The following is a 27,294-nucleotide window of genomic DNA, read 5'->3' on the forward strand; positions in this document are numbered from 1 at the left end:
GCCACATAATATCAACATATTAGCAGTGATTATCAATTACTGTATATCCCAGTGAACTGGTGACAGGATCATGGATAACCAAGGCTCGCCCATGCTTGCAGAGATCAAAGACCTGCCGATCCAGTCCAACGCCACAGAAAAGCCAAAAGCACTAGTACACCACAGTCCACCACTCATGGGGTCTTTTACATTGTGAGTAAGTCTCGTTGGGATGTCTTGTGTATTTTCGTTCCACTGTGTACACTGCTTTCTCTTTAGCAGTAGTTCTGCTTTGTATCCATCTATGAGTTCTGAAATGAGCTTGAGCGCAGATCAGTTAGACTGTAGGTTTAAGAAAAGAAGTAAAACTGTGAACTTTTTAGTTTCATGGCTCTTAAGGGGCACCAGAGAAATATTTGGGCAACCTGACAATGAGAACTGCATAGGAAATCTGGACGTGATAAAAGAGTCTGACCCATTTTATGAAGTCACACATTGAAGGATTTAAAATTCTTCCAGTAGGGGCTTCTTCTTGTTTCTTATCTTATCCTCTTATTTGTCCTTGACCGCAGGAATTTGTTCAGCAAATGGGCTATCGAATGCTCTCAGATATTGCTAGTGGAGGTAAAATGTCTTTCTCTCAGCGGTAATTCAAATACAGATCGACTCACTGTTATTTTGTATTGCATCGCATTTCACCTGATAGCCGGGTTCAAGTAAGATTCTTGAGAATTCTTTTGTGGGTTTCTTCATTTTCTCTGCTAAGTTACTATACATAAGTATACATAAGGATTGACCTCACCTCTATCAACTCAGTGACTACTTGCTGTTTTATCTACAAAGTTATTGTTTTGTGTTGTTGTTGTTTTTTTGCAGCTTACATTATTCTGATTGAAGCACTTGTGGATTCATGTCATAGTGTTTGTATAGGACGCCAGCGACAGTTCAAGTCCAAGGGCCCCCACAATACCTGTCTACTGTATATGGGTGAGCCTTAACACATATTAAGGCATTTTTAGGCATTTCTCCACAAAATACAACTTATTGTTGCTTAGTCATTGTTTTTTAATGTGTTTATTAGTCAATAATAGATATGAATAAATGACCAAAACAACAAATATCTAGTAAATAACCTTTTTTCTTTACAACAAGTAGGACTACCTTTAATGAAATTTATATAAACGGTTTGACGGCAGAATGAGATTGTGGGACAGATTTGGCACATTATTGTTTTCTGCCACACAAGGCAGGCTATAAGAACATAAGGAACTAAAGAAACAATCGCGTCACTTCTTTCTGTCTGGTAATCAGTGAAGCGAAGATACATCCTGTGCAACATAGCAGCTGCGATGAGTGGTTTAAATGTCTTCAAAGGGTTTTTTGGGAATGTTGAAGCCAAGAAAAGGATGCTTACATTCTGTCACTGCCACTGCATTCACTCACACAGTAAGGAATGAAATGTACGTGTTGCTTAACTTCTGGTAAATGTTCTGTGAAAAAAGACATTATCCGATTTGCATGTTGAGCGAACACCAGGTTGTATACAACACAGTATTTGTGGGATGCTACGATGCAAGCACTGTGGTGAAAATACCATAACAACTCAATACAGTACATGCACAAATGAATAATGTACCTCTGAGAGACCACGGATGTTGTGTAAAAATCTGAAGGTTAAAAAAATGCATCCCTGTACCATTTAACAAGCTGTCATGATGTATCAAAGTGAAACTAAAACTGGTGTCTAATGTGGATGTTTTTTGTGTTGTTTTTTGTTATCTTTAACAATCTTTATAATAAAAAAAATTGTGTTCAGCAAAACTCAATACTTTTGTCCTTGATGTCATTTATTGCCATTTCATTTTTGGTTACTACTACTGCTACTACTGCTACTGCTTCTTTCTACTAGATTGCTTACTTACAGTAAATCACCACAAACACAACTGCGGGCTAATTTATTCATTGTTTATCCAACTCTAGGATGTGGAGTTATAGTTTTTTGCAAAATCACATTTACGTAAGTAAACCACACATTTTTAACAAAATATTATGTTATTTGTGCTTTTTAACATCCTCGTCACTCAAAGGACTCAAAGAAAAATCTGTTTTTAATGATTAAAAAAAAAAAAAACCCTTGTTAACCTCAAAACTGCAAATGTGGACTTATCTCGTTTTGCTATCAAACTGTTAAAAATGTTGCTATCCTTGCAAAAAAAAAAAAACAGATCTTGAGGGAAAATAAATACATTGATGGCTCTGCTACCACTTTTGGCCACTTTTTTTTATCACACTGTTATACTGTATACGGTCGCACTTTGCAGCCTTGTTTTTTTCCCTCTTAATAATTGACTTAAAGCCTCTATCTGTATTAGATTTTTTACTTTAGCCTTTATTAGAGATATGAAAAAAAAAATCCTGTTGTGGATGAGCAATCATATCAGACTCCATGTATTTATTCTTATTTTATTAAGTGCCATGTAAAGCAATCTTTTCATTTCTAGCAATTCTATACAGAAAGGATTTATCCTTCAGCGCTGTCTCAGTGTGCATTTTAAACAGAACTGTTGAATTCTCAAATGTGAATGGATAGAAGGTGTTGATTAGTTTCCCATGACAGAATGGCTTTAAAAATGTAATTCAAATGATAGGTTTATATTAACAGACTTCCTCTGGCATGGCATTGTTTCTATAGTAACACCTCATTCACAGAGAATTGTAAGGTGCTTCACATAATCTAATTTTAATAAATGGATTTAATAATGTGTTGTTATGGAACAAAGAAAATCGTATATTTGCAGACATGGTGAAGTTTTCTTTTTTTTTTTCTTTTTGCCATGAAAAGAGCCTCAACTGGCTGCTCTTTGTAGGACAAGGGTCTGCACTTTCCAGGGGAAAAAAATGAATGACCATTTAAAACTTCCATAAAGTGATGAAATGTTTAACAACACAAATAAGTATACAGTGGAACCTCGGATTGTGAGTAACGTGATTTGCAAGTGTTCCGCAAGACGAGCAAAGATTTTTAATAAATTTTGACTTGAAAAACGAGCAAGTCTTGGTTTAAGAGTACCCAATATCATGTATCATGCATGCGCTTCTTGTTTTGACGCCGAGTGTCATGTGATCACAACTGAGCCAATGGCGGACTTAGGGCACGAGACGGGGTAGACCTTGGACAGGGTGCCAATCCATTGCAGGGCACACACTTACACACATTCACATGCTAATTCACACACTATGGGCAGTTTGGGAACGATAATTAGCCAAGCACAACCCACCAAGCACAGGTAGAACATACAAAACTTCATGCACACAGACCTGAGGCAGGAATGAAAGTAGGCCACCACTAAGCCACTGTGACACCAAGTTTAAGCCAGTATTATAATAATTAGAGAATTATTTTAAGCAATGACTTTTAAATGAAATTTTAGTAAGGATTTGATGAAATACCTTAATCGCCTACGTTTAACATTAAACATAAATGCAGGGGTGAATTATTTTGGACTGTTATTTTTTTCAGACTGATATACTGTAAACCTGAAAGGATGGACTTTCACCAAAGCAAACTAAACCAAATTGGAGCAAGTGTCAATTTCTCTGTGATTTAGAGCATATGGTGTAAAAGCATAATTTAGTGTCGACCTTATGGAAAATTTTACCCACCCCCAAACAAACAAAAAATCTTCCCAATAGTGTTTGACTGATGGTATTTAGTAACCTAGTAACCAGTATAAGGATATATCTAATAATGGAAACTCCGAAAACTTCTAATGACATAAAAAGTTGCTGAACACGAACGTCTGCCAAATGCCTAAATGTAAATGTAAAACACAAAACATAATTTTTTTCCTTTGAGAATAGTGAACAAAAGGGACAATCTGATGATTTTGATTCATCCATATTTTCTCACACATTTCATACACATTTTCATACTTTTCCTTTGATTCTGTAAAGCTGCTGTGTGACAATGACCATCATTAAAATAACTATGCCAATAAACTTTATTTGAACTTATAATTTTACATATATATATATATATATATATATATATATATATATATATATATATATATATACGGTCTTATGCAAAAGTTTGGGCATCCCTTGATAATTAACAGATTTTGGTGATTTTTTTAATTAAAAAGATGTTAACACAATCTCTCTTGGAAATGGATGAAATGCACAATATTTTCAGCAAACACTGATGCATAGTTTCTTCTTATGCCATAAATTGAACAAAAATAAAAAATAAAAACATTATTATAGCACTGTGCAAAAGTTTAAGCACCCTAAGAGTTCCAGAGTCTCAGATTCTTTTTACAAGGTTTCAGACCTTAATCAGCTCGTTAGATCTGATGCATGGCAACAGCTATCATTAGCAAATGCCAGTTTCAAATACTTTGACTTTTCAAACCAGTGTGCACACTTATGGACCCTCAACAACCATGGGTTCCTCTGGGCAGCTGTGTAAGACTCTGAAAATGAAAGTTATTGATGACCACAATGCAGGAGAAGGCTACAAGAAGATAGCAAAGCATTGTGACCTTGCAGTTTCCACAGTGAGAAATGTAATTAAGAGATGGCAGTTCAGGGGAACTGTGGACATCAAGATGAGATCCGGAAGACCAAGGAAAATCTTGGAGAAAGACGAATCAAATCCTCCATTTGACTGCAAAAAAACCTGCAGGAAGATTGATCAGACTCAGAAGTGGCGGTGCACCGTTCCACAAGACCGTCATGGAAGAGTCAGCAGAAGAAAACCTTACCCGCGTCCCCATCATAAAATCCGACATCAGAAGTATGCAACAGAACATCTACAGAAGCCTGATGCGCAAAGAATATTACAGAACAAGAAGCCTTTTGCAAGGAAGAATGGAAGAAAATTCCAAGTACAAAAATTGAAAGACTTTTATTAGTTGGCTATAAGAAGCGTTTGCGAGCTGTGATATCTGCCAGAGGAGGTGTTACTAAGTACTGATTATGTAGGGTGTACTTTTGCACAGTGCCACAATAATATATATATATATTTTTTATCTTTGTTCAATTTATGACATAAAAAGTAACTATGCATCAGTGTTTGTGGAAAATATTGTGCATTTTTTTGCATCTCCAAGAGAGACTGTGTTAACATCCTTTCAATCTTCTTTGTCTTACGGCTGTTCCCTTTCAGGGGTCGCCACAGCGAATCATCTGCCTCCATCTAACCCTATCCTCTGCATCCTCTTCTCTCACACCAACTAACTTCATGTCCTCTCTCACTGTATCCATAAATCTCCTCTTTGGTCTTCCTCTAGACCTCCTGCCTGGCAGTTCCAACCTCAGCATCCTTCTACCGATATATTCACCATCTCTCCTCTGAACATGTCCAAACCACCTCAATCTGGCCTCTCTGACTTTATCTCCAAACTTAACATCCTTTCAATAATAAAAAAAAATCACCAAAATCTGGGCGAGTTTGCATCTTCTCATTGTGGGTTTCCTCCGAGTACTCTGTTTTTCTCCCAAAGTCCAAAGATGTGTTGTGGTGGCCGACTGGAGGTTCTAATCAAGGATGTACCCCCCCCCAAACACACAAACAACCCCTCCCCCCATATCTCTCTACACAAGAAAAGTCGTATATGACAGACAATGGATGGATGGATGGATGGATGCTCATATACAGTAAAACCCCTGTCCAGGACATTGTAGTGTTTTTTTTTTCTCTCTTTTGCTATAACAATTACATTCCATCTCTGGAAGAGCTGATGAGCTGAATTACTGTGCTATACAGTACAGGGGGTTCTCCAGGTCTGTGATCAGAAGAGTACGAGAGAGAGAGAGAGAGAGAGAGAGAGAGAGAGAGAGAGAGACGTGCCTAGTGCGTAGAAAGAAAGAGAGAGAGAGAGAGAGAGAGAGATCCTACGGATGGAAGCAGAAGGAGCACGCACGCTGTCTCTTCTCTACTCCTATCCAGCACTACAGGTATTGCAGTGTACCGTGTGGAGGGACAGGTGGACAGTTGGGATTGTGATCCAGACAACTTCGAACGCTGCGCGAGCCGCTGTTTCGTCCCTTTGATGCGCGGAACAAACCCGGCAACAATGTATCACTGCGCCTCGCTTTGACACTCCCAGGGTTTCTCTAGCTGTAAGGTTGTGAGCTACCGCGTTACATGCGAGGGCTTTGTTTAAGGAATGCCAGTGTCCGAAAGTAGCCGAGAGAGAGAGAGAGAGAGAGAAAGAGAGGGATGCCTGCATGATGAGCTGCACTGAAGACCGAGAGCGCAAGCTGCTGCAAGCTATTCTCCGACTTGTAGGAATGTTGTAAAAAAAAAAAAAGGAAAGAGAGAAAAGAGAGCACAAACAGTCAGGAAGATAGAAAGAGAGAGAGAGAGAGAGAAACGCCGAGGATATTGTTATGGCTTTCCCGGGGCTCTGGCTCGTCGTGTTCGCCGTCTCCAACTTGCGCCTGACGCACGGGAACAACCGCCATGCCGTGTACTGGAACAGCTCCAACATCCAGTAAGTGGGTCACCACACTTTCCTCATCTGCCTGCTGGATCTTTTTTTTTTTTTCTTTTCTTCATATCTTATTTCATTCACTTGCAGCTGTCCTATCAGACCTATCTTAGAGTAAGCATTCTATACACTTGTGCATCAAGTCACTTTCTGTCTATATTGCACTATTCATCTTTGCACCTTAACTTATATACTGTATATTCCAACATATTTAGTCTGAATACCTTCTACATTTCAGCACTCATATGGGTGCATATGCATATCATCTTATATGATCATGGAGTGTCCTTGACATGCACAAAGTTATACTTTATCATACTGCATACTATATTACTATGTATACTGTAAATACACCATATCTTTGGCACGGTGGCATAGAGGTTAGCACTTTCACACTTGCACCTCAAGATTCTGGGTTCGATTCCCGCCTCGGGGTCTGTGTGCACAGAGTTTGCATGTTCTCCCTGTGCGTGATGGGTTTCCTCCCACAGTTTGAAAAAAACATGCCGATTAGGTTAACTGCATGGTGTTCCCAAATTGTCTGTACTGTTTGAATGAGCATGTGAGTGTGGTACCCTGTCCAGGGTGTACCCCACCTTCCTTCCTAAGTCTCCTGAGATAGTCTCTAGACACCCCACGACCCTGTATACAGGACAACGCGGTGTAGATGATGAGAACTGTGAAAAGGTTATTAACCATTTAGTTGTATACAGTAGTTATGAACTCAAGCTGCTTATAAATTTAGAAAGTACTGAAAATGTTATAAACACTGTTGTTGTTATTGTTGATGTAACATGTTATGTTAACCCGACACTGTATGATGCTGATTCATTTTTTATTTATTTATTTTTTTCAAATCCTGTTATTGTAATTTAATTCATTATGCCATGAATTGTTTCAAGTCATAGCTATCAGAGGTCAATCAATGAATCTAGAGAATGGAATAAAGATGTTGGTTTAGAAGATTGAGTTGTGTGCTTCTGCTGCTGCTTGGGGAAAAAAAATAAATTGTTAAACGTGCATTGTTCAGTGGCAGAAATCGATGCTTAAATAATTCATACCCTGCATTACACTCAATCATGAGTCATTATTTGCTTTAGCTTTGCACTCTTTTTTTGTCTTGCATCACACACCTGCGGATGGGATGAAGAGGGCATGTATTTTAGAGCATCGTTGCCTAATACACACATCAGAGAAGGAAAAGCTGTAACAATATTTAACTATAAATAAAATATATCAGTCATGTTGCATGGCATTTATTCTCACTTTCTCAACCCTGGTTCTGGAGGATCCCCCTGTACTACACATAACACATAAACTCCAATTGAAAAAAGGTGTTTTTTTTTAGCTGATTAGTTAAATAATGCATTCTGTGAGATGATAAAAACAGTAAAATGTCCAGGCCAAGGCAATAATATCAATAGTAATAATCCTGCTTTGTCTGACCAGCAAAGCGCCAACAGAGTTCTTGAACTTTAACTGGTAGATGAGAAACAGTCCATGAATTATTGTTCCAACACTGTTACAATAAGACTAATTAAACAATTAGAAAATCTTAAATGCATATTGATCAAGAAAGTTAATAAGATCAACCCAGATGGCCGAGACAATAAACCAGCTCGACCAGCTCATCCTGTGTTGTTGATCATGAAATCATCCAGGCTGCCTCTTGACCATATGTTTACTGTCACATTGTATCTATCAGATCACAGCTGGGGAGGGTGAAGGTTAACACGTGCTTCCACTGAGACTTATAAAGCCATTGAACTGCACCATTCGCTCAGGCTATCTGCTATCCTCTGCACGCATGATCATCAAGACCATCATGACTGTCAATAGGCCCCTCCCACATAGAGAACACAGTCGGGATTGATCTCCTGGACTACAAACGGCTGCAGTTGAACTTTCTCCATGCGCCCGGTTTCCTGCCACTTTTCCCATTTCATGTCTTCTTTTGTTTTCATGTGTTTGTTCAGAACGCGTTCTCAATCAAGTGCAGTTTGTAAATCTTTTGTACCCTTGCAGCTGAAGTCTGTGGCATGTTTGAATAGCTGTCACTTTATAATTATGGCTTATTGTATTATGCATTAAGCCGTATCCAGAGAGGATTACTTTCACCGGATGATGTCTGTAAAACATTTTCACGTCTTTTTTTTTTTTTTTCGGGATTACATTTTCCTGTCAGGATGGCGTTGAAATGAACGTGGGAGGAACAAGTTCCTTTTAATCATACTTATAATCAACCTGCGAAATCACTCTCTGCTCAATTCCCCATTCAGGAGTGGTTTAATATGGATATGCCAGGTGACTAAATAGGGCATGAAAGTAGTGGTGAAAAGTATTGTGCAAAATCACAGTGGTGTCTGTCGGGGTCTGAAATAATAAAATCGCTGCAGAGTTTGTGTGAAAAAAAGGATTTAATTTGGACAGTAATTTTTTATTCACTTAAGTGTTAAGTATGTATGTGTCTAAAATGGGAATACATTATATATATATATATATATATATATATATATATATATATATATATATATATATATATATATATAGTCAGTGGAGTGGTGACCCCTGAATTATATATACTGTATACTATGTGTGTATGTATATACAGTATGTGTCAGCATAATTGCTTTGCCTATGTGCTCAGTCATGTATAGTTGGTTAAAATAAAATAAAATTCAATTTATTATCATATTGCCCAAGTTGTGCTGATAAAAGGATATGTCACTCTATATCTCTAAACTGCACAAACCTGAGACTATATATACAGTATATTAAAACATAATGCACCAAAGTGTACTTAAATACTTATTCTTCACATACTGTATGGGTATATCAAATAAATCAAACTATTGTGTTAAAGTTCTTGTTGTTTATTATATATAGTAGACCATTTTTCTGCTGGAGTAACATTCAATTCTTAATCCATAGAGTTAAACATGATGTTGTCCCCGCCCCCTTTGCAGCTATAACGGCTTCAACTCTTCTGGGAAGTCCTTCCACAAGCTTTAGGAGTGTGTTTATGGGAATTTTTGACCATTCTTCCAGAAGCGCATTTGTGAGGTCAGATGCTGATGTAGGACGTGAAGGCCTGGCTCGCAGTCTCCGCTCTAATTCATCTCAAAGGTGTTTATCTCAGGTTGAGGTCAGGACTCTGTTCGGTGCCGGCCAGTCGAGTTCTTCCACAACAAACTCGCTCTTCCATGTCTTTATGGATCTTGCTTTGTGCGCTGGTGTTGGGTTGTTTTTCAGGACTTGGGCTCGGCCCCTTAGTTCCAGTCAAAGGACCTCCTAATGCTTCAGTATACCAAGACATTTAGGACAATTTTATGCTCCCAACTTTGTGGGAAAAGTTTGTGGACAGCCTCTTCCTGTTCCAACATGACTGCGCACCAGTGCACAAAGCAAAATAAAATGGTATGATGTATATTATATTCATATAATATTAATAATGACATCATACTAGCAATACATTTAGTATTAAAATATCTCTTTAACATAATCTATCAAAAAAGATCATTTTCTACATCCTTATCTATATTCTTTTCTTTGTAATTGATTTTACATTTATCGTAAAATCAGCTGCTGATGGCAGTTAAGGTTATCAGAGAACATCGCTATTAATTATCCCAGTTTGCTCCTGTGGGTTTGTTCCTGACTTGTTTAACACTGACAAAAAGCCTTTCTGCTGAAAAGGTTTATCAGGTATGCAGGAACACGTGCTCGCACAGACCCGCCTGCACACACAGAGAATATGATTTGCTATATGCATGTAGTCTATAAATCTGCTTGTAGCAGCAGTCTTGAGAGTCTTTCTCTTCATCCTCCTATACCAGGATAAGTGCTATAAAATAATCCGTGAATTGACCCAGATTGCATGTAGCGGAGACATCTGCTCAGGTCTCACTTCATGAATACAGATCTTTTTATCAGTCCTGGGAGGTTTCATGCCCTGGGCTTTAGACGCTTCTGAGTAAAACTGACCCAGTCAGGGAAAAAACTCAACATCGGGCTATCGGGCTCTAACCTTAAGGGGGAAAAGGAGGAAATGCTGGGGGACGTGTTGAGCACACCGCTGGGACAAACCCTCATTGGCTTCACCCTCACTAACTTGCTCGGTCCAGATGGCAGCACTAAGGTGCCCAGATGTGATAAATGGGTTGAGTTGTTTCAGTGGCTTTATGTTATTGTACTTTACAACAGTGCATAAAGTAAGACAAAGAAATATAAAGAAAACCTGGTGCACGTCATGCTTGTAGGGAAAGACCGAAATATTCGGTCTAATTAAAATGAAAATCACTAAACTAACTAATTTTCTTGGGGAGGAAAATTAACGTCTATTTTATGATGTGGTAAAAACATTCTTAAGCCATTTTTTGTGCTCTCCTTTCAGATTATGCAAATCGCCCGCATGTATTTTGCACAAATTCTTCTCAAGTCTTAAAAATGAATTTAGTAACACGACGAGATACTAAATCAAGGTCATTAAATTGCTGTTTAATCATGTTTTAAATTCACTGCCGTGAGTGGTGAAATTAAATAAAATAATGTCAAAGGTCTTGCTAATTTAATACGCTTGCGTGTAATGGAAATGGGAGCACATTTTAAAGGAGAAGTTGATCAAGCACTCCACTACTATAGTACTGCACTTCTCAGCTCATTTAAAGTGCTGTTCATCATTTTATCCATAATAAATTAAGATATACTGTAAACACTGTTCCATTTTAGGACCTTCTCTTTGACCTCCTAGCAAACAAAAACAAACAAAAAAACAGGAATTTCCAAACATTGGTCTTGACGAAGATTTGTCTCGTTTGATCAACCACACTTTTCTCTATTCACGAGACACATGAGATAGCCAATAATAACCAAGAGAACCTGGTTTCTAAGCTAATGATTATAATAAGCAATATTCCGTGTGATAGATTGGCACCCTGCCCAAGATGTTCCCCGCATCTGGCCCTAAGTCTCCTGGAATAGTGGTTAAAAATATATCAAATATAACAAAAAAGGTTACGTAAATATCGTCTAGAGATTTCTATTTCTATTTTAATAAGCACAACAAACAGATTGAGTTAATTTGCAGTCAGAATATTGCTTATTATAACAAGCCGGGAAAAATGGCTTAATGACCCTTAAAAGTGTGACTGATAGAAACACGGTGGCGAGAGGTGCTCGCGTCTTTCTAGGAAGAATAACTAGAAATGATGAAACGCTTATTATGTACTGGTCACGTTGGATTTTCTCAGCTTTACAGTCTTTCGTTTTTTGGCATGCACCGGAGTTAAAAGTGCCCTAAAAACTGTTGCCCCATAGGAGAATTTACACACCACACAGACAAGTCATTGGCCAATTCCTGTCCTGTTGCTAAGCACGGTGAAAGACAGCATCATGCTGCGGGGATGTTTGTCGACAGGAACTTGGGGACTTGTCAGGATTGAGGGAAAGTCTTTCTTGAGGACAATCTGCTGTGGTTAATGCTTCTGGGCATCGCATAATCCTCCAGCAGTTTGCATATTGGTGGGATTGGTGCAAGCTGTCCAACCGTTTTGGTTATTCCAACCAACTGGAAAGGATGAGGACCATGCATTTTTTTTTTTCTTTCGATCTCTTAGACAGGTGAAGATCACCACCGTATCTTTTTTAAATTGCTGCTCATGTTACATCACACGGCAGCTGAACACATTCAGAGGAAAGCACTACTAACTGCTCTGTTTTGCTCACAAACGCCCACGATTGCTTAGTGTCTCTTTAATCAACAGGGGAGAGAAACCTTTCCCAATTAGCCAGTCCAGTTTTTCACACTTGGGCTTCCGCTCTTAAATGGAAGTAGCATTGCTTCTACTGGTGTGCCACGGAGAACACTGAATCTTAAACACTGGATATTTTAACACGGCTCCATTCATCTGATTTCTAATATTGCTAATCCAGACATCCCACACACTAGCAGCTCCCTGATGCACGCAAATCATATGCAATATCCAGGAAATCAATGTCTAGAGAGAAAGAGAGAGAGAGAGAATCATCGTGCTTACGTATCCGTCTTATTTGTGCTAAGTGAATTACTTTCCTAGGTGGGTGGGGCGTCATGTTTAACCTTTCTGTCTCGCCCCATTAGTCCAGTTGAGTCTTGTGCAGCACCATGACTGTGAAGTTGACAAAAAAAAGAGCAAGACGTACTTGACCTCACGTCCACTAAAATGTACGGCAGAATATAAAAAGATTCTACATATTTTATATTTCTTGTAGAATAAAATAAAACCTGCATGATCTCGCTGGCCATGGTCTGTTTAATGACATGTTAATTTAACAGCCTCATTCGTTTACTAGCATTTGATAGCTGACATTATTTAAACTAGCTGGCTAGCTGTGACTCCTGTAGGAGGCCACGTGTGATGAGACCAGACTATAAATAATAATCGAATAAAAAACAAACGAACAAAAGAAATATATCAATGATGCTTTTCATATAATATAATAAATAGATATTTCGCTCCATTATCTCTTAACTTTCCACAACTGGCTAAACTAACTGGTGGAGCTGGCGACCGACAGTTAGCATAATTAACAGAGGGGAAAGTAGTTTTAAAGTAGATTTAACGTTATATTTCCACTAATTCTGCTTTAGAATATCAGCTAACTTCTAGGTTCCAGGGTTAAATCCAAAATAGCACTAAATGGATAGCTAGTGTGTTATATAGGGTGTACAATCCCTTGTTCCACACACCAAGTAGAGAAGGATTTGGGATTGAGCCTCGTGTTGCAGCTAGTTAGTTTTGCAGCTCACGTTAGCCATAAATAGAACAACAAAGATTTAGTTTGGCAATTCAGAACAACTTACACCCTATTCGCACAGGATTAGTATTACCTGGGGGCTTCGTATGATGTGTAATAATTATGAAGGTATACATACTGTATACAAATATGTACTATCATATATATATATATGATATGTTTGGTATATATATACAAATTATATAAATATATATATATATATAACTATTTTAAATAAAACTGTTTTTGCTATTTTAAATAAAATTGCTATTTTATTATATTTTATTAAATAGCTATTTATTTTTGTTTATTTAAATAAAATGGTTTTTGTCTTCATTGTAAAATATATACATATATTTTACAATGAAGACAAAAACCATTTTATTTTATTAAAACATTATTGTAACTTTTTGCATGTTTAAGAATTATACACACACTTTTACTTTGTCAGTGTGCTCTGATTAATGCCTATAAAGTCTATTTTGTTTGAACTACATTAACATATATGCATATGGTAAAGAAATATAAAGAAATTCACTAGATATATTTAATCAAATTAAATATATTATAAAATATTTTGTTGAATATAAAATTACATACATTAATATATACATTTGGATATAGTTTAATATATTTCTTAATATAAGGCAATTCCTTATGTATTTTTTAATATATTGTAATATATTAATACAATATATTATTCTGAATACGGTTTGGTAAACCTTATTACAGGTCATTTATCAATTTATGTATTTTTTTGTATTTACCTTTTACTGTAATTTCATTGTTCACTACCCTTCTATCTCGTCGTTCTCGAGAGGCCAAGAGAAAATAAGAATTTCATTGTACCAATGAATATATGACAATAAAAATCCTGAATCTTTTTTCCTGTTATTTATTAGTTATTATCAATTAGTGTAGCAATGAGGGATATTAACATTATAAAATCTGTTCAATTTACCAGTAGATCAGAGCACTAAATCATCGAATATTTTGACAGTTTATATAGAGAGAAATATAATTTCTTTGCGTAAGGGAAGTGCTTCTGCGACTGGTCTCCAATGGTTTTGGCAGGCAGCTGCTCTCTCTTCCTTTCATTACTACAGATCGTACAGACTTACTTTCACAGGGGCTAAGACCGACAGTTGGTGTAATTACCGGTTATTAGAACACCTGTGACACAGGGTGATACATCTGGTTAACCAGTCTGAAATAATCATTGTATAAATTCACTAAAGATAATGCTCTTAGACCTAAATTAATTTAAAAAATGGTCTATTAAGTTTTAAGACGTTATATTTACACGTATTGCATACTACTACTGTAATACATTGATGTTAATATCTTATTACATAAAGTATCCATTCATCTAGGAACCTCTGTGGTCTGACTCAGGACTGTGGAGGCTAATGGTGATTACTGTTGTATTTATTCCTATTTTATGGCCATGATAGAATCTCCTATCAACATTCACACACTACGGGGAATTTAGGAACACCAATTAGCCTAATCTGCATGACTTTGGACTGTGGGAGGAAACCCACCAAGCACAAGGAGAACATGCACACAGACCTGAGGTGGGAATTGAACCCCCGTCCTGGAGGTGCAGGGCGACAGTGCTAACCACCACACCACCGTGCCGCCACATAAACGGGAAATATACTGTACTTGAATTTGCTTTAGTTTACTTTATAAAGTTAAGTATTTTTTTTATATGTGCGGGAGTTCCTAGGTATGGTTTCAGTGCGATTATTATTATTATTTTTTTTGCTGGTCAGAGGTCGGAAATCACGAGTTACGACCTCTAATTAAATGCTCCATAATCCCTGCTGCAGTCCCGAGCTCGCTGCGTGCCTTATCATCTCTCGACATTTGTTCTGTGATCGAAGAAACAAGGCAGCGATTGCCCCGAGTGTGTCACCGATGAGAAATGAAACCGAGAAGCGGTGCCCTCATCCATGGTAATTATTTCCACGCTGCCTCCACATTTCTCACTGTCTCCTAATTCACCGCTAACCTGCGAGCAGAAACCACCACGCAAAGTGCATCTGCCAGCTGAAAATGTACAAACCTCGACCTAACAGGGCAGGATCCATGCTCCGTGATCCCTGTCTGATAAAACCCCCGTCACGCCATCCGGTCTTGGGTTGATCCGGATGCCGAGAGTGAGCCGGAATTCAGGAGCCTCGTTTATAGATGAATGACTGACTATGCGTTTAATTTTAATGCACACATGCACGTTTTTCAATTACATACCTGACTGTGCAGGACTGGTGCTATTTGAGTGTGTGTGTGTGTGTGGGGGGGTGCACAAGCATTAATCATTTAAAACATGCCTTTTGATTTGAATGTGTGTCTGCGCAGGTACCTTTGTGTGTAATGATGATGGTGTGTTAACTCACAGCAGCAAGATTTCAGATTCTAACCATACTTCTGTGTGTGTGCGCGCGTGCGCACGCGCGCGTGTGTGTGTGTGTGCAGAATATCAATGTCCTACTGTGCTCCATTATTGTCTGCCTGAACGTGTAGGTATCTGTGGACATATCTTTGTCTGTCTCTGTGTTTGTTTATATTTCTACATATGCGCACCTCTTCATACCGATTTAAGACATTTTGAGGACAGGCGTAAGCAGTGTGTGTATTCGTGTTTGGTTGACAGGCACAAGAGTAGAAGCATGCAGACAAAGAAAAAACAGCATTTGTAAGAGCATCTGTATAAAAGACAGCAGAGAAATAAAATCGGGATGTTGGTGTATGTGTGTGTGTGTGTGTGTGTGGGTGGAAGGACTACGGAGTGCAACGGTTTGTGAGTGTGCGTGTGTATGTGTGTGTGAGCAGGGGGTGTTAGTGAAATTATACACACCAGTGTCAGGAAGTCATCTTATTCCTTTTGTTCATCTCTTTACACCTGCTACGGTATAGCGCCAGCATTTCACCTCCTAATATATGTAATGTACTTGTGGCATGCGGGGGATGTAGTTACTTAATGAGTAACTTAATGAGTGTGTGTGTGTGTGTGTTAGTATGTGTTTGCAATTTAAGAACTGAATATGAATCACAAATCTGTGACTCTGTGGCACATCCCAAGATAGATAGACAGGAAGAGAGAGAGAGAGAGAGAGCGAGAGCACAACCGGGAGACATACATGATGTATTTGGAGGTGGAAAAGGGAGTTACATTCACAAAATATCTCCAGAACAGACAGATGGAGATGCAGATAGGATAAGCAGAGTGGAGGAAGGGAAGAAGAGGAGGAGTTGAGAATATTAATGCTATAGAGAGTGCATCTTTTTCTCCAGATTTTCTACCCAAAGCCGTTTCCAGTGCACGCTGATAAAGCACAAACATACACACACACACACACACACACTTTATTCATCCCTAGAAGGGCTGCAGGGATTTGTTAATAAAACTGTCAATGTAATATAGATTTTAAAAAAGTCACAAAGAGTTTGAATTTGTAGCAGTTCTAAAAAAACAACTGGCCTATATAGTTGTTTTTGTAATTACATTACCCGGAGTATAGACCCTTTAGGTGTTACTTTAGGGTACTCTACAATGTGAACTAGGGGTGGGAATCACCAGAGACCACCTGATATCATCACAATCCCCAGGTTCAACTTGTACCAACTTGTTTTTTGAAGCGGACTGCATGGACCAGCCTAGCCGGCCATGACCCTGTCACTTTTGGTAGGTCCTGATCACTGTAGACCGAGTTGCTTTCAGCTCTCTTTCGAGCTCGACTGTTGAACCACAGCAGTGTGATACATCACCTATTGACTTGGAGGAGTTACTTTGTGGTGCTCATTGTTTGACCAAGCAATATATGGGCATTTGCTAGCATTAGCAGCAGGTTGCCTGGTGGACCAGTGATTAGGTTTCCTTGGTGTGTTGGCCAGGGGTAGCTTAGTGGTTAAGGCATTGGACTATGGTTCGGAAGATCCCAGGTTCAAACCTCACAACCACCAAGTTGCCACTGTTGGGCCCTTGAGCAAGGCCCTTAACCCTCAACTGCTCAGATGTGTAATAAGGAAAAAAAAAAAAAAGTAAGTCGCTCTGGATAAGTGCGTCTGCCAAATGCCTAAATGTAAGTGTGTCCCAATTGTAACAAAGCTACGTAGTGTTCTTCATGTGTTGGTCCTTGAGCAGGCTGCATGGTGGTGTAGTGGACCTGCAGGGTCTGGGTTTTATTCCTGGCCAGGTTTGGTTTCCATCTCTGTGTCCATGTAGTTTGCATCTTCTCTTTGTGCTTGGTGGGTTTGCTCTGGGTACTCCGGTTTCCTCCCACAGTTCAAAGAAATGCAGATTAGGTTAATTGGCTTTCCCAAATTGTGTGTGCCCTGTGATGGATTGACGCATTGTCCAGGGTGTACCCTGCCTTGTGCCCCAAGTCTCCTGGGATAGGCTCCAGACCCTCCTACGACCCTAAATACAGGATGAATCGGTATAAGCGATGAGTGAATAAGTGTTCCGTGAGTTATTATGTATGTTTCAGGTTGGTTAGTTTCTGTTTAGCTGTGCTAACAGTGCTTACCACAATGAACATGGAAACTAACTTGGCGAAGAAGTCTGCCATTCACCCCTGTCCTTAGCAATGTGGCTTTTCTTTTCATGAACGAGACCAGTACAAAGCGGGACCCATCTACCTGGGAATTCTCCAGGCTAGAAAAGCGCTAACTGAGCCCAAGTCAGCCTAGAACATCAGTTCACGTTTATAGAGATAGTAGTGCGGACAACTGTGGTTGCTCAACCCTTTGTTGTTCTGATAAAAGGTGAAGGAGATTACCTAGGGTAGGTCTGGAACTATGTTCTGTTAGCAACCACTGTCCCGCTTTGTTACAATTGCGACACAACTTTTGTTTCCGAGTGTTTTTACAGTTAATGTGCATTATAATGTTTATGATTGCTGTGGTGCCTCTGGGGGTGTTGAAAACTCAACATCAGTGTTGGGGGACGTTGCTTTTTTTAAAGTAACTAATTACATTACAAACTCTTTAAAAAGTAATCAGTTACATTACAGCGTTACTTTCTGATAAAAGTACCTCATTCAAATTCTTTTCTATTGCAGAAAATAAAAACTCTTTTGTGATTCCTCATGAATGTTGTTTTAGTCAAGACCTTTATAATTATTCTACCATCATCACCCAGTGAAGTTTGGCCGATAATCTGTTAACTACTAACACCCCTATCTCACCTACGCATTTTCGCGCGGTGGCCATAAGTGCGGTTCATCAAGATTCACCACGAGTTTTGGCGCTGTGATTAGGTTTCCATCTTTCTGTTGCTGTGGCCCAGTGTCCATCTTTTGTCACTCAAAGCCATTCACCTTCCAGGGAACCTAAATCTCGTGATAGTCTCTCTCTCTCTCTCTCTCTTGGGGTAAAGGGTTTGGGGCGCTTGTGAGGGAATGGAGGTTACATCTGTTGGTAGCGACTCAGGTGTGGGAGTGCTTCGTCAGGGCAGTAGTGGATCTCCTTGAGTACAGAGAGAATGCTCACTGCTCCCTATTCTTCTTCTTAACAGAAAATGGTTGCACTAGCACTCCCTTGATCCTCAACTCTGTTGTATGCCTTTCCCCTAGTGGAACTGGAAGTAGTGATATGCAGAAATAGTCTTCTAGCAACAGAGCTATGGATGCTTCCCCTCCTCAGGGACCTTTTGTCACAGGCAGGGGAGAAGTGGTTCACCCTCGTCCCGATCTGTAGAGTTTGTATGCTTACCTTTTGGGAGGTCCAACCTGATAGCTCAGGGTTTTACTCCAAATGTGTCGCAACAAAGTGTTCGTTCCTTCTTACCATTTATTGTTAGGGCTTGAGGCCCATTTGAGTCAATTGAGTCAATTGATAGAATTGAGTCAGTTAAATACAGAACTTCTTCTCCCTTTTAGCATCTGCTAGATAAGCGAAGAGAAGTGTTGATCAGCACTGAGAACAGAATACAATCCACAAAACCGTTCTAGACAATTCTACCTTGATAATGTTTAGTGGTTGTGGACTGACAAGTGAAGGGTAAGTAATCTCCATGCTTTGTCTGTGTATATATCATGTATAAGTTTGCTGCTAATGGGTTGAATCTTATGTCGTCTCCGCTGCTTATAGCTCTATGGTCTTCGGGCATCAATTTTCTTCTCTTTGCATCTGGGAAGCAGGGGAGGTTGCCTAATTTGTGCCCATTATGTGGACTACAGGTCTACGTGGACTACACTAAGATGATGCGTGTATGTGACCAATTGTTTGTCTGTTTGGCCAGTCCAGTGAAGGGTAAGGCCCTGTCCAAACAGCGGCTTTCTCACTGGATCATGGAGGCTCCTTAGCTTATAGCAGCAGATAAGGAGTCCCATCACCTCAGGGTGTGAAGGCACATTCAACCAGGTCTATGGAAACATCATGTGTGTTGTTCAAAGGTATGTCTGTGGATAATATCTGTGCAGCAGATCTTCACTTTTGTACGGTTTTACCATCTTAATATAATGGCCCCCTCAGTGGCCCATTCTGTCCTCTCTGTGGGGTCAATGATGTGTTAGAGTAGCTATCAGAGAGTTATTGAGAGTTCTTGTTCATGAGTTTGATGGCTGGTTGGAAGGGTTTATCCAATATTCAATATATTGTATACAATATGTGTTAAATGAAATGGAATAAATGGTTATTTTTATAACCTTTGTTCTCTGGTTCATATGTATAGGTGGAGCTGCACCTATGGCACCACAGGGTTATGACATGAATAAAGGATGAGATATCCAACTTAACATGTACTGGTCGGCAAGGGTAGCTCAGTGGTTATGCCATTGGGCTACTGACTAGGGGGATGCAGGTTCAAACCCCACCATTTACATTTAGCTCTTTTCCAGAGCAACTTAACAAAAGTGCTTTGAAGTTTCTGTCACTGGATAGATTCTTTTGAGGTGTGGTTTGCTGCTTTTAGGCCCTTCAGCAAGGCCCTTAACCCTCAGATGCATAATGAGAGAAAATCTTAAGGGACTTTTAAAAAACACTAATGCCAGAAGTGTCGCAGCATCCGTAACATTGCCAGAATGTTTTTACAACCAAAAAATCTTGCTGGGTGATGCCTCATGGACCAAAATTCATCCTTAATGAGACCCATAATGAGATCCCTGTGTGCTCCCAGTATTTTTATATTTTATTTCTTTTTTTATATATTACCTTTACTAGTTCAGTAATTGCTTCGTAGACGGAAACAGGTTTTTTAAACTAAGTTTCTTCTTCTTCTTCTTCTTCTTCTTCTTCTTTTTAGTCACTTGAATTTTCACATGCTATCAAGAGTGAAAAGGTGGCTACAAAGGAAAAGCCTTAAATACAACCGGCGGTGCAATGAATACTCCTTATGCCACTGGCTGATCAGAAGCTTCAAAAAGTCATTACGTCTGAATTACCGTCCTGGAATCGTTCAGACCGTTTTAAGAGACAATCAGCCTTCAGTATGTCAAAATGTGACCCACTGGAATTCTGATCTAGTGAGTGTATTAAATCCGCCTAGCATTAATTTAGATACATGTGACTGCTGGGGACGGTTCCACTTAGAAACCATGGAAGATGGCTTCGGACCGCATTTTAAACAAACAGTTGCACTATGATGGCTTTGTCGATCTGTCTGCAGTCGATCTGGTAGTTTTAGGGCTAAAATCCCCAGGACTGAACAGATCAGTAAACAGTTTGTAGAAAAAAAATATTTCATGGTAATTAACAATTAACACTTTTGACCATAAAGCACACAGTTATAGGAGGGCTTTAAGGAAAATCTATCAAATCTGTTTGTTTTTAAATTTTAAATGCATTTCTGGAATTTGTATTCCTGCAAGGCTGCTTTGCGAAAGTGTCCGTTGTTAAAAGCGCTACACGAATAAATCTCAGTTAACTATTTTTAAAATGCTCTCTGAGCTCAATGATGTAGATGCCCTAAACTAACATGGCACAGGAAAGGTACTGTATGGAGTCGTGAACCACTGCGCCTGAATATACGGTATTTAGCCTAGGTGTAAAGTGTATTTACTGTATATGTATGGCATGTGCAGGCTTTCAGAATATATACATTTTTATCTGCACTGCAGGGTTTTTAGTCTTCACTTGATATTCACCGAAAAGCACCATCATTAAGTGGAGATGACCCCACACTGCTGCTGTTTCATTTTAATCAAATCTTACTCTGCTTATTTATAACCATCTCCATTACCAGGATACACACTTGCATTTAAACACTTGGACGTGACACACACACACACAGGTGAGATATGTCAGGATAGTGAAAACCCTGTCAGAAGCTGTCATAGTCCAGATCCAACCTGTGCACAGGCTTGAGACGACAGCCAGCAGAGAGAGGAAGCAGGAGTGTGAACCGAAGAGGCTTGTCCAGATGCTCATTATTGTAAGACGGGAAAAGAATATCCAATCGCCTGGGTCAGGCTCCGTCACTTACTACTGAGAGTTCACAATGCCAAGCGCAAAGTAAAAACAACGTTCATCGTGCCATGGTGTAAAAACGATCCAAAATTGAGTTGGTTTATAATAGAGACGAATCGGTCGATCGGCCAGTGACCAGACTGGGCTGGTTTTCAAGCTGACTGGCCGTGACCGGTGATCGACCGATTAACCTCAGGTAGAAACGATTCTGTATCGAGTGCAGAAGCTTCCGAGTGGCGCAACAGGAACACATTTTTATGGTGATACATTATCAAAAATCACACGTGTTAAAATCCTCAGATATATTCTGTTTATTCTGTATTCTGTCCACTCCTCATTGTCAAGTTGACTTGAAGATTTTGGAGGCATTTGAGGAGGTAAAACTTAAATTATATATATATATATATATATATATATATATATATATATATATATATATATATAAATTATATATGTGCTGCTCAGTTAAATGTCATATTTAAAGTTAGTTTGCATTGTTTAAATGCTGTACTTGGTTTTTAAGTAAAAAAACAAAAACAACAACTAATGCTATAAGGAACGTGCTACATTTAATTAATCATTGAACTTTTTGATGGTTTAAAAAAAATGTAATTTTGAATTGGGATATTTATAAAACTGTGATACAGAATTGCAATTTTAATATAATCGGCACCTACTGTAGGTATCGTGATAATATGCTATCAGGGGGTGACAGGTGATTCCCATCCCTAATATATATATATATATATATATATATATATATATATATATATATATATATATGTACATTAAATAACTTTTAAAATAATGGGTTAAATAACCCAACTTAATTACCCTTTCATTGATTTTTAAGTTTACCGCAATTTTGTTTTCTTGGGATCAGCACAACAGCTGATTAGTATTAATAATTCGTGAATCTTTCAGAATTTGTATCTCTTATTCATATTGTTTTCTTGTTATTGTTATTCAGTTCTGCTATTACAAAGTCAAATCTTCAAAGAAATCAAAATGTAATAAAAAAAAGATAATAATTTGTGATCAGGGATCAGTTAAATGCTTGGTGATGGTGCACTATCACACATCTTTACACATGAACTAGACACACCATAATCACAGCTTCAAGTGTCTAATCCACATCAGAATTGGCATCAAACTCCGTTTCCCCGAGCGCAGTATAACCTACAAACCACCATTGCAATATCGCTATTGTTTAAGTTCACCTGTGCACACCTGTCCCGCATTTCTGTCACACACATCAAACAAGGACTCATTCACACTGTGCACACCTCATTCACACTGTGCACTATTTGCTCCATGTCTGTACTGTATGTACCGAGCCTTGATATCGGTCCTGTTAATGTTATTTGCTGATCGCCTGACCGCTGCCTGTGTCCTGTTTACGACTCTGCTTTACGTATTTCCAGCATTAATAAAGCTCCGCTTAAATGCCATGTGTTGTCCAGAGAATTTATTCTGCTTATCACAGCTTATTGTCTCGCATGTTGTCGCCATAGCAACAGCAACAGGAACTACAGCAAAGGCTTCACCAACAAGGGTTGCACAGTTTTGTTTAAGACAAAAGGCTACAGCATTTGGACAAAACCATTTTTATTACGATACAGAAACGGTGTCCTACTGCCAGTGGTGCTTTCCTGTTTTTAATTTGGCATCAGCTGCTGCTGTAATAATAATAATAATAATAATAATAATTGGATAGTTCTTTAAATACTTTAATGTTAAGAATCAGAATGTCAAAATATCAATTGATGTAATACCTTTTAATTGAATTGCTGAATTGAATGTATTTTTTTAAGCCTCCAAAAATGGGGAGTTTAGGCACACGTGATTCATTTACAGTACACTTGTCCTGTGTCCTAGACGTTATGTGTTACGTCGCAGACAATATTCAGACAGTATTACATTTGTGCTCGTGCATCCCCCACCTCCCTAATAAGACCCGTCCTCATCCACAGCTGGTGACAAAAAGCAGATCATACCGTATATGAGCAGGAAAGGAAGAGAAAAAGGAGAATTAAGTAAGGGGGAGAAAGTAGGGGGATAGGGAATTCTATAGATGACCTACTTAATGTGTGGGAAGCTGATTTTTTTATATCGTCGTGCAAAAATTGTTTGGTTCTGTTTCCTGATATACAGTTCATCCTGATGAGCATTTCAACCACCTTGAACATGACTGGGGGGAGAGGATGCATGGTGGCTTAGTGAACCTTGACCCCCTCCAGCGTCCGGGTTCGATTCTGGTGTCCTTCCACAGTCCATTAACATGCAGGTTGGGCTAATTGACGTGATCAAACCCATCCAGAGTGAACTTCGTACTGTACAGTAAGTCTCCTGCGATAGGCTTCAGGCCGCCCGTGACCCCTTACACAGGACAAAGGGGTATAGACGATGAGTGAGTGAACTTGATCGGTATAAAGCAGCTACTAATGATCAACTAAATACTGTGTGTGGAACAGCGTGTGTTAAGGAGCATGGTTTTTGTGTGTGCTGCTCGCTTCATATCTGACGTCCTACAAGCAATATGACATGGCTACTCTTGCAACTTGGTTCTAACCAAATAAAATCGTACTAATTACTGGATTTTCTTTCAAGTCATAAAGGTCCAGACAAATGTGCTCATGCAAATAGATTTTTCTGTAAATGTAAAGTGTATTTTTCATTCAGACACAGCTAGACTTTTGGCAATATTTTTCATGCCCACGACGTAAATGAAGTGGTAGATACCAAAAGCCCTAAAGCCTTCATATTGACCAGATTGCTTGCTCAGTTTCACTTTTAAATGGCTTCAGGATGAAGTGCAGCTTGTCAACAGCCCCATCCTTAGCCTCATTAGACAGCTCATCAGCATTTTATTGCTTCATGTATTATTCATGCAGACCTGTGTATCTCTTCAGTTCCAACGTTGCTCAGGATTGATTTTAAGTTCTCACTCCACAAATGAGACCAGTGTCGGTTTATTGTGTTGCCCAGTTCGAATTCTAATACATCGACCGGCCACAGTAAATAAAGCAGGAGTCTCATTAAACAGGAGCAAGGCTGGCTCTCAGGTATTCGGGAGACAGTGCACATTTTCAATTGACCTGCAGGATTCAGTCTGCATGCCTGATAATTTACTTAGAATGGCTTTAACCCCACAATGTTAACCATTAACAATGCCACTTTTTTTTAAAGTAGTCATGGACAGTTCCCCACCATCTTTTACGGCTCTTACCTATCAAGCACCGGCTGCCAAACAGGGATGGTGACGGCCCTCACATGCTTCATCTGAGCCCTCCAATGATTGTCTAGTGTCACTGTGATTGATATGAAAGACCATACGTGCCACACAATTTCAGTGATCTGCACTTTGGCTATTAAATCTCTTGCCCTATTGATGGGAGATTCAGAGTTCAAATTCTGAGCATTCTTGGAAAGGAGACCAAAATCAGTCAGGTTCTCTAAATGGGAGGGGCATAATATGTTCCGTAGGATTTCTATCGGAAAAACAGGTGGAAATCCTATAGAAGTTTGATGGATTCCCTTTCTGATGCTACAACCCAATGTTCTTCACAGGTTCTATAGTAAGCATGCACTGTTTTGATAACCACAAGCTCACCAGGGACCCTAGAACCACCTGTCCCAACCCACAGCATTAAACAAGGATGGATTTCTTGCTGGTTTTGCAATAATTTGTCTTCACAATTTCCACATTTCAAAATGTATCAATCGGGGCAAAGTTCTTCTGAACCTTTGTCAGAAGTCGTATGATAATGCTAGGCAAAAAGTAAACAACACAGCATGAAAGGAATCGAACGGGTGTGGGGAAAAAAAAAGCTTGCTCAAACAAAGAAATGGCCGCAGGCTTTCCGCCAATTAATCTAACCACGTCTTTAGGCAGATCTCAGGAGACACCAGTGGAGAAATAAAGAGAATGAGGCATCCATCAAAGACTGAGCAACGATTTTTAAATGATTGTCAAGGACAAGGAGGGCTCCTGTATAACTTATACTTAAAAGGAGTTCAAAATCAAAATGACCAAAGGAAGATCACCCCTCATCCAACAAACAGGTACTGTCTCTTAGCACAGCTCATGTAAGGAAACTCTGCCCTCTATGCAGGGTCAACTCGTGTAAGACTGCTGGACTGGACAGCAGTGCTCAGAGAATGTGCAGACCACTTTGGAAATGTTCTCCCTGACAGCTTCGACATTTTCCTGAGCTGAGTTTTTTAAGGCTACCAATATCATCCCTGTACCAAGGGGGTCTCCTGTCCCTTGCATCAGAAACAACTGTCCTGTTGCGCATCAACACATCATGAAGTGCTTTGTAAGGCTCATCACGAGGCACATCAAGACCCTGCTGCCCCCTGACTGGACCCCCTGCAGTTCTCATATCTTTCCGACCACTTTGCAATTACCACTGCTCTCCATCTGGCACTTACCCACCTGAACCAAAAAGACACATATGGTTAAATGCTGTTAGGCTTCAGTTCATCATTTAACACAATTACTGTATTTCCCAGCACTAGGGATCGACCAATAGGATTTTGTCAGGTCCGGTGCCGTTACCGGTTATTAGTAGCACATTTTGTCGCAAAATTGTTGTATAAAACACATGCATTTAAACATGTAGCAGCATTTCTTATTACATAAATAAATAAATAAATAAATAAAATGGCTTTTCAAAGTAAAGAAATTATAAGTAAGCTAGTACAATGTAATCTGAAATAATAGAACTTGTACTGTAATTTAAGTCTCAAGTAGTAGATAGATAGACAGATAGATAGCTAAATAAATAGATACTTTATTGATCGAGAAGGAAATTCCAGATTCCATTAATTAGATTTCAATACCATTCTAGACTAAGGTGCAGAAAGTGCAGTTTCTCAGCATGTTTTCCAATGTTCTCCAATGTTCTCAGCATGTTCTCCTGCTGGGCTTCTTTTCCTCTCATAAAATTGCAGAGTCTTCACTGAAGACAATCTCACTCGGAGCAGAAATTACTGATACTTAAATAAAAAATGCTTAATATCAGCCCAGATAATCAGCCAGTCTGATGATAATAATAATAATAAAACATCTTATTTATAATGCACTTTATATTTGAAGCAAACCTCAAATTATTTCAACCCAAAAGCTCTGATAAAAAGATGAGTTTTAACAGTCTGTGTCGCCCTCAGATACGCTGGAAGAGCATTCCATAGTCCAGGTGCCGCTGAGCAAAAAAGGCCGATCTCCCATAGCATGAAGCTTGGTCTCCGGAGGTTTCGGAAGATGTACTCAGACAGAGCGGAGGTTGCGTGTAGGTGTATGTGAAGTAATAAGTTCTTTGAGATATAGAGCGGCATCCCCATAGAAGCACTGGTGGGTAAGAATGGCAACCTTGTATTCAATTCTGAATGGAACAGGAAGCTAAGAGAAGAGATTTAAGGATGGGGGTAATATGGTCATATTTACGTGCTCGCATCAGGATCCTAGCAGCACAGTTTTGAATATACAGTACAGCACAGAGGAGTGCATTGCAGAAGTCCAGCCTGGATGAGACAATCGTAATCGGTCAACTCCTACACATGAAACCTCAGTCAGTCCAGATCAGAAATGAGATGTCCAACACTGCCAAAGCAAGAGGTGTGG

At 39.2% G+C, this 27,294-nt stretch overlaps 1 protein-coding gene across 1 annotated transcript in view; it reads left to right on the plus strand.

The window, feature by feature from the left end:
- Nucleotides 1-6,303: 6,303 nt before the first annotated feature.
- Nucleotides 6,304-27,294, plus strand: part of efna3a (ephrin-A3a) — a 106,881-nt gene continuing 85,890 nt past the window's right edge. Inside the window, exon 1 of the mRNA XM_053490335.1 lies at nt 6,304-6,479. Within this exon, the coding sequence (XP_053346310.1) occupies nt 6,376-6,479 (104 nt within the window). The 5' untranslated portion in view covers nt 6,304-6,375. The remainder of the gene's footprint in view (nt 6,480-27,294) is intronic.

The sequence above is a fragment of the Clarias gariepinus genome, chromosome 28, assembly GCF_024256425.1.
Source record: "Clarias gariepinus isolate MV-2021 ecotype Netherlands chromosome 28, CGAR_prim_01v2, whole genome shotgun sequence".
Classification (NCBI taxonomy): Eukaryota; Metazoa; Chordata; class Actinopteri; order Siluriformes; family Clariidae; genus Clarias; species Clarias gariepinus.